We start from the raw sequence: 8,173 nt of genomic DNA, 5'->3' as shown, positions 1-8,173 counted from the left end.
CGCCGCCGGAGGACCTGCGCCCCGCGGCATGACGGGAGTTGTAGTCTAGTAGAGGCAGGCTTCCAGCGAGTCCGCAGCTCGTTGACGCCTTTCAATTGGTGTTCCCTCCTCGTCTGGAGCTTTGTATTAAGCTAATGCTTTCAGTGCACCTGTACTTCTTCCTTCAGCACGGTTGGCTCTTGCTCCTGGGCTACCTCTTGAAATGGCGAAGTGTCCACTTCTTTCTGGTCCAATGACTGTGCATTCTTTCCGTCTTCTCTTGAGACTTCCTGTGTCTTGCAATATTTTACCCATAGAATCTTTCAAGACTGCAAGGCGGGGCTTGAACTGTTGTAATTTCTTTGTTTCAGATATGCTGAGCAGGTCCTTCCCTTTGGGCTGACTAATCCCGGGTCCTTGCATATGCCATGATAACATTTGGCTTTGTCTCCTCGGGCTGCCCTTTGAAAGTGCATGCTTTCTCCCATGTGCTTGTAGCTCCTCAGGGCTTAAGAGCAAGTTCTGACAGCCACGTTGATCTTCTCTTTCTTTCGTGGTCTCCATGTCCTCCTCAGGTCCTTGGATCTGATGTTGCTCCTTGTAGCAGTTACATCATCTACTGTCAACTTGAAGAAGGGGTGGAGTCTAGCCTGTCAATCAGGTTGCAGTTTGATGACCTCATTGGGTGGCACTACGGACATAAATAGCTCACCAGATGCCAGACCCACACTCTCACTACTTCATCTTCCTGCTAACAAGCCATATGGAGCTACGCTGATGGAGCCAGAGCCCTGGAACTGGAGGAGCCACATGGAGACCCACACCAGCGTTGAGATGCTTCCACCGCCATTGCTAGACCCACAAGACCTTCTACCCACTGGCCTGGGATCTTCCTGCATTCAGCATCATTGCATGTGCTGTGTGAGTCTAAAGAAGAATTTATGGACTGATACGGGATATACAGGCTAATATCAGACTTATGGACTTGATCTGGACTGGGCAGTGATGTTTTCTTAATATACAATTACTCTTTATATAAAGCTCTTTCTGATACACATAGGAGGCTCCCTGGATTTGTTTCTCTAGTCAACCCAGACTGACACAATCTTCCTCAGGCTGGACAGCACCGCTTCAGTGTCAGAAGGCGTGATAACCGCTTGGCTGTCTGCTGGTGAGATCCGGGACACCATCCTGATAACAACAGCCTGGACGAGGACTGGATACTGCTCCACATGCAGATGACTTATGTCAACCCTGGACACTGGCACGAAGCCAGCAGGAGCAGCAGAACCAAGTCGCCTAACAAGATACTAGCTGCCATGTAAGGGTATCTGGTACCCCCTCATCTCTGCCCAAAGTAGTCATTCCTGCCCGCTCACCAGGGAGTATCTGAGACGCCTCTTCGGAGCACACCATTGTCCCCACCCATCATCATGGGGGTGTTCCATGTCCCCAACAGCCACATTGTCTGATTGTCTCATTGTGGGTGCCTGAAGCTTCCCTCCACAAGATTTGCTATTGTGCCCTCCACATACAATCACCTCCTGCACCCCGACAGCCCCCCAAGATTAAGCAGCCGCTGCTCAAAGACAGCAGCGTAAAAGGGACCACTAGAGGGCGGGTACTGAGGTCACAGGGGTCTGGCTGGGCTTCCAGAGACCATGACAACTCCCACTCTGGTGCCTACCCTCAGGGTGCAGACCAGCTGAGCTTTGGGCACCTGGACTTGGGGAGCTGAGACCCCAACACAAGCTCTCACCTAGATGTGCCTCCTGGCCCTGCAGCTCAGGACAAGAGGCTACCTGATGCTCTGCAGCCCACAACACCCCAGGCTCCCAGAGGGTGTACTCAGTCCAGAACTATGGCCAGACACGACAGGGTTGGGGAGGTGGGTTGGCCCAGACGCTGGGCTCTGTCTCTGGATGAAACTTCATAGACCCTCTGGCTCCAGCCAAGGCCACATTATCTGCTTCTCCAGCTCAGGGAAGTTTAGACCTGTCTCCTCGTTCAACTCCGCATTCTGTCCACCCTCCCCTTGGCCCTTGGCCCTGGTGAGTCTTCAGACAGAAGCATGTGGCCCTTAGCTCCTGACAAGCTTCCAACATTTTAAATATCAGTCCATTGGCCACTAGGGGACAAACAGACAGAAGAGGCCCCTCACCCTTGCCCCTTGTGCCCATCCTGCCCTGCCCCCAGCAGGGCCACACAATCTTAGCAACCCCCCCCCCCCGCCCGCCCAAAGTGTCCCCACTGTGGCAGCACGCACCTGGGCCCTGGGGTCCCCTCGGCCATGTCAGTTTCAGGGGCAGTAGGGGAGCTGAGGGCTGCCAGGTGAGGCCATGATGGAGGAGGCTGATGGCCCCACATCCCTGGCTTCTGAGCCTCAAGCTTCAGGGGGTTTCCTTGGTGCCCCTCCACCCACACCTACTTATCACAGAGCAACACCTGGCCCTCCAATCCAGCCTGGGAACAGGCCAGGTCTGGAGGACCCATGGGCACCCCGTGGTGGCCCTCAGACTGGCCCTCTCTACTCCGTGGGAAAAGAACCCTCCCAAAAGTGGGGCCAGGCCCCAAGATGGCTGCCTGGGGGTAGTGATTGGGGGGATGCATTCCCCACTGGGGGCTCCTTTGTCCCTTACAGCGCTGCCGACCCGGTGGCCCCCCTTGTCCCGTATGGGGTCAGGGCAGTGGGGTGGGGAGAGGATGGAAGGGGGGTGGCCGGTACCCTCTGAAGAGGAGGTTTCCTGTCAGCAGAGGACTTCCTCGGGGGCGGGACAGTGCCGGGAAGCGGTGGGGGTGGGGGACTACAGGGGGTGTTCTCAGAGGGTAAGTGCCCCGGGCAGGGGGAGGGTATGGAGGCCCCCACAGAGCCTGAGCCCCCGTGGACCCCTCTCATCAGAGGCCCTCAGGAGGGTGTGCCCAGGAACCCTCAGGCCAGGGACTGCACACCCCCAGCCTCCAGCGTCAAGTCTCTCTCTCTCTCTCTCTCTCTCTCTCTCTCTCTCTCTCTCTCTCTCTCTCTCTCTCTCTCTCTCTCTCTCTCTCTCTCTCTCTCTCTCTCTCTGTCTTAGTCTCTCCCTATCTCTCTTTGTCCCCAACTCCGCACCTGCGAAGTTCCTCATCTCCCGGGAGAGGGGTGGGCGCAGAGAAGTCGAAGGTGAAGGATGGGCTGTGGGCGGGGCCACCAGGGCCGGACCCGCCCCGTGAGGTCACCGGGTCCCCAGCCACACCCCACTCCGGGTCCCGCGTCTGGAGCAGGGTGGGCGCCAGGAAGCGGGGTCAGGGTCGGGGAAGCGGCCCATTCTTCGCCCCTCTCCCGAGGTTAAAAGCCCAGCTTCCCGGGAAGGACCTGCGCCTCCGGCCAGAACGACTTCCTGAGACCTTTCCTGGCACCTCTGGGCTGGCCAGGGGCGCGCAGGTTCCGGTTGACACACCTATTCTCCGGGAGCGGGAGACCGACAGGGAGGGGGGCTCCGCACTATGAACCTCAGTTTCCCCTGTTCACAGCCTGCCACACTGCCTCAATGTCTGCCAGCTTCTCCTCGCTGCCTCAGTTTCCCCATTCACAGCCTCTCCTCTGGTCCTTGGGGTCGGCTTCTGGCAAGACAGGACGCACCGGACTGCGCTGGCGGGACTCGAACCTGGCCCCGCGGGCCCTTATTCCGAAACCCGGGGGACTACGATACAGCGGCCCCTAGGCCCTCACCTCCCAAGCGCAGCCGTGCACCTGGGCCAAGCACCTGCCGGTCTCCATGGCTGGACTTCTGGAGAGGGGAGGGGGCGGGAGGGGGGCGGGAGGGGATCCCAGCACCGGGCGGGAGGGGATCCCAGCACCGGGAGGAGGCCGGCGCAAAGGCCCAGGGTCGCGGAGGGGCTGGATGGGACAGCTAGACTAGAGGGAACCCGGGAGGGATGGATTTGGGTCTGTTTAGGACAGGGTCCCCTTGGCGACTTGCGCAGCGTTGGGTTCCCCAAGAGACTCTTAGCCTTATAGATTCCCCCCACCCCCAGAGAGAGACCCCGGCCCGCAGCCAGGGGTCCGGGCCCGGGAGCTGTCCGCGGAGGCCGATGGGCGACGGCTTTTCCATCACTGACCTGGACCAACACCCAGCGCCGGCCCCACTCAGTGATTCCTGGAGTTAGCCCAGAACCTCCGCGCCCTGCCAGCTCTCCTGACCTTGGCCCGGGGTCCCCACTCCACCTCCCGAGCGAGGCCCCAGGGGTCAGGCTGGGAAAGTCCCCCCTCCGGAGAAACCCGCCCCCCAGAGCTAGGGGAGAAGGGGCGGCGGAGAGAGGGCCCGGCACCACTACTTAAGCCGCATCCCCGCCACCTCCGGGCGGGAAGAGAAAGCTCCGAGCATGGAGTGGGGTCTCACCCTCCTGCTCTCCCTGCTCCTGGTGGGGTGCCTGCTGCCGCGGGGCCCGGGTGAGCGCGGGGGCGCGAGTGGTGGACGGAGTGGAGGAGACGTGGGGGGGGGAGCGAAGGAGGTTGAAGGGAAGGGGGCTTAGCCCGAAGGGAGGGGCTTATGACAGAGGAGGGGGCTCAGACGAAGTAGAGGGGAACAGATCCCCATGAGCGCTGGGGGTGGGGTCACAGCAGCGGGCTTAGAACAGAGGAAAGGGCCCGGGTGGGGGGGGGGGCGCGTTGGGGATGGGGAGATGAGGGTCCTAGGTAGAGGGACAGGAAGAGGGGAGGAGCCCCAGGAGGGTCTTCAGGGTAGAGGGCTTTGGGAGATGCTCCTGGGAAAGGGGTGTGTGTGTGTGTGTGTGTGTGTGTGTGTGTACAGAGCGGGGTTCGGTTCCCGGCCTTGGTCCTCGCACCTTCACCTTCGGGGGTCGCGCCGGGCTGAGGGTCGGCGTTTGACCCCGCAGGCCAGGTTCTGGAGGTGGACCCCCCGCAGCCCGAGGTGGTCGTCCAGGTAGGCGGGTCGCAACAACTCACCTGCCGCCTGGCCTGCCCAGGCCGCGCCGCCTCGGTGCAGTGGCGGGGCCTGGACACCAGCCTGGGCGCCGTGCGGTCCGGCCCGGGGGTCAGCGTCCTGAGCGTGCGCAACGCCTCGCTGGCGGCGACGGGGACCCACGTGTGCGTGGGCTCCTGCGGCACCCGCACGTGGCAGCACACCGTGCGGCTGCTGGTGTTCGGTGAGGCCGCCCCTCTCTGTAGCCCAGCACACACACACACCTCCAGCTCAAACCAGGCCCCTCCAGAGCCCACTCCCTCATCGCCCCACCGCTCGCCCCCTCCTCGAGCACCCGGAGCTGACCCTGCGCCTCCCCTGTGTCCAGCGCGCCCTGTGTCCCTCTACACAAACCCGAGCCTGCCCGCCAGCTTCCCCGCCATCCTGCTGTCACCCACAGCCTTCCCGGACCAGCTGAGCGTGTCCCCGGCAGCCCTGATCTCAGGGCAGGATCAGGAGCTGGCCTGCACGGCCCACAACGTCACACCCGCGGACCCCAGCCTCCTGTTCTTCTCCTTGCTCCTGGGAGAACAGGAACTGGAGGGGGCCCAGGCCGAGGGCTGGGACGTGGAGGCGCAGGGGGAGGAAGACCCCCTGTTCCACGTGACCAAGCGCTGGCTGCTACCGCCCCTGGGGATGCCGGCCCCACCCCGCCTACACTGCCGGGCCACGATGCAGCTGCCGGGCCTGGAGCTGAGCTGGCAACGGGCAGTCTCGGGTGAGTCCTGGGGGGCTGGGGAGGGACACGGCGTGGGAGACAGTGGAGGGGGTGCAGACTCCTCACGAAACCTGACTGGGCCCCAAACATCTACTGGGTCACTTTGGACCATGTGTGTGTTGAGACCCTATGGGGGGGTCGCAGCGCCCCTCCTGGCCATGGCAGCACCCCCCCCCCCAGGGACACACAGTAAATCACACACATCCCAGGCCTCCTGGGGCTACTAAGAGCCTGATGAACGCCAGTCCAGTTAGGGGAGCAGTGGGACATGACCACAGGCCTACCTGAACTATGGGGGTGGGGGGCGGGCACCCATGATGCCAACAGTTCCCTCGGAAGAACACAGCAGTCTCGTGACCCCTTGTGCGAGAATCAGGAACAAGGGGCGGGGTGATGTCCAGCAGAGGGGCAGCTGGGGGCTGAGCTGGATCCTCTTCTGCACTCGGAGCCCCTCCTGTCTCCCCCGCCCCCTCCACCCGCTTAGAAATGACAGCCAGCCTGCCAGGTGCACCCCTCAATGGGCCGCGGATGAAACAGGTCCACTTTCCAGATGAGGAAAGTGAGGCCCAGAAAGACACAAGGCTCCCCACTTTAAGTGAGCACTTGCCCAGTGACTCACCCAGGGGGCCTGGGGAGGACTTGCAGGGGCTTGTCCAAATGGAGAGACTGAGGCAGGAGAGTGTTCCGGTGAGACAGGCCAAAATGTTTTCCAGTTCTGCACAGACTGCCTGCTTCTGAGGACCAGGCATCAACCACCCTGGAGCTCCCCAAATCAACCCCACCAGAGCCCCCCACCTCTGCCTCCACCTCTCTGAGGCCCCCATCAACCGCACCAGAGTCCCTCACCCCTACCTCTCTGAGGCCCCCATCAACCCCGCCAGAGCCCCCCGCCCCCACCTCTCTGAGGCCCCCATCAACCTTGCCAGAGCCCCCCACCTTCCCCTCTCTGAGGCACCTCACACCAATGACATCAGAGCCCCCCACGCACCGGCCCTGCCGCCCTGAGATCCTCCAGCCCCCTGCACTGGCCGAGAGGGAGGCCCCTTGGGAGCTGTTGTGCACAGTGGCTTGCAGCCCCGAGCCGGTGGTAGTGCGCTGGACTCGGGCCCCCGGAGGTGTGGAAGCCTACGAGCAGAGGGGAGCGGGCACGCAGAGGTGGTTGAAGACGAAGCAGGTCGGCTGTGTCCCCCAGGGATTGTTCCAGTGCCGCGTGGACCCAGGGGACAGTGTGGCCAGCCTGTATGTGGTCCCCAGAAGCTGTGAGTTCAGGGTCTGGGGAGGAAGATGGACCCTGGTGGCTGGGGGGTGGGTGGGTGGGACTTGGATGGCGATGACCTTAGATAAGAAAACCCCTGCCCAGCTTCAGTCTCCCCAGCCATCCAGTGGGCCTCCCCAGTGTGGTTAAGGGGCCAGCAGCCTGAGTGTGACCACAGTGGCTGCCAACCTCTTTGGAATCCCCAGGCCCTGGTACTTTTCAAAACATTTCACGCGTCCTAGCGGCATCCTGGGTCATGCCTGGGGCCGCTCACCACAAGGTCAACAGTTTGAACCCCCAGCCACTCCAAGGGGGAAAGAGGAGGCTGTCTGCCCACAAGGACTTACAGAAACCCACAGGGGCAGTTCTGCCCTGTCGTATGGGGCTGTTTTTATTTTGGGGGTGGGGGGGGACTTTCAACAGCCTGAGTGTTTCTCTGGGTGGAATACAAGTTCTGCATGTTCTACATCACCATGGCCAAAGTGCACAGTGAGACCCAGTGTCCACCGCACAGCCACTGTACCCCCTGCTGTTTGTGCAGCATGTCCCTGGTGGCATCAGCATTGCTGTCCAAGTGCTGAAAGCCCTCCGGGGACAGCTCTGTCATCCGGGACGGCATGGCTGTAAACTAGAGACACCCGTGCAGACTTCAAAAGACACACGAGAGCCTTTTGAGTGTCCCCGGAGCTCTGACAATTGCGGGGGCCTGGGAAGCGGCACACGAGTCCTGGTGGCATAGCAGGTTAGGCATGAGCCTGCCAATCACAAGGACGGTAGGGAAAACCACCAGGTGCTCCAAGGGAGAACGAGGAGCCTGTCTGTTCTCATAAGGTGTACGATCAGTCCCAGGACCGCTCCCTAGCGTTCATGGGAGCCCTGGTGGAGTAATGGCTCTGCGTGCGGCTGCCAACAGCCACCTGGGCAGTTCAAAACCACCAGGCGCTCCTCGGGAGGAAGCTGAGGCTTCCTACTTCCCTAAAGAGTTCCACACGCCTATCTAGGGCAGAACTGCCTGTTTCACAGACTGGCACTCATTCTGGGAGCAGAAATGTCCATCTTTCTCCATTGGAGAAAGCGCTGGTGGTTTTAAACTGCTGACCTTGCAGTTTAGCAGCCCAGAACGTAAACACTCTCCTAAATCTACAGGGATCATTCCAGGAGTCAGAATGGGTGTGAGGACACAGGGGGGCGGGAGGTGGGGGCATACTTTCTGGCCTCTGGCCTCAGCCTGCAAGGTCCCTGAGCCTCTCCTCCTTCGCCCAC

General features: G+C 61.4%; 1 protein-coding gene across 1 annotated transcript; it reads left to right on the top strand.

Moving 5' to 3' along the window:
- Window positions 1–4,338: 4,338 nt before the first annotated feature.
- Window positions 4,339–7,798, top strand: MADCAM1 (mucosal vascular addressin cell adhesion molecule 1). Its single transcript, XM_075535157.1, has 6 exons — window positions 4,339–4,405; window positions 4,852–5,121; window positions 5,338–5,655; window positions 6,140–6,214; window positions 6,582–6,829; window positions 7,742–7,798. The coding sequence occupies exons 1-6, from the start codon at window positions 4,339–4,341 to the stop codon at window positions 7,796–7,798; spliced, it is 1,035 nt and encodes a 344-aa protein (XP_075391272.1).
- The last annotated feature ends 375 nt before the right edge of the window (window positions 7,799–8,173 follow it).

This window comes from Tenrec ecaudatus, chromosome 1 (genome assembly GCF_050624435.1).
Source record: "Tenrec ecaudatus isolate mTenEca1 chromosome 1, mTenEca1.hap1, whole genome shotgun sequence".
In the NCBI taxonomy this organism is placed as follows: Eukaryota; Metazoa; Chordata; class Mammalia; order Afrosoricida; family Tenrecidae; genus Tenrec; species Tenrec ecaudatus.
This window is presented reverse-complemented; position numbering and strand designations above follow the sequence as displayed.

Coding starts and splice junctions, on each gene's coding strand:
- MADCAM1 (XM_075535157.1), top strand. CDS start 4,339: ATGGAGTGGGGTCTCACCCTCCTGCTCTCCCTGCTCCTGGTGGGGTGC. Junction 5,656..6,139: donor CTGGCAACGGGCAGTCTCGG/GTGAGTCCTGGG, acceptor CCACCCGCTTAG/AAATGACAGCCAGCCTGCCA. Junction 6,215..6,581: donor CCACTTTCCAGATGAGGAAA/GTGAGGCCCAGA, acceptor CAACCTTGCCAG/AGCCCCCCACCTTCCCCTCT.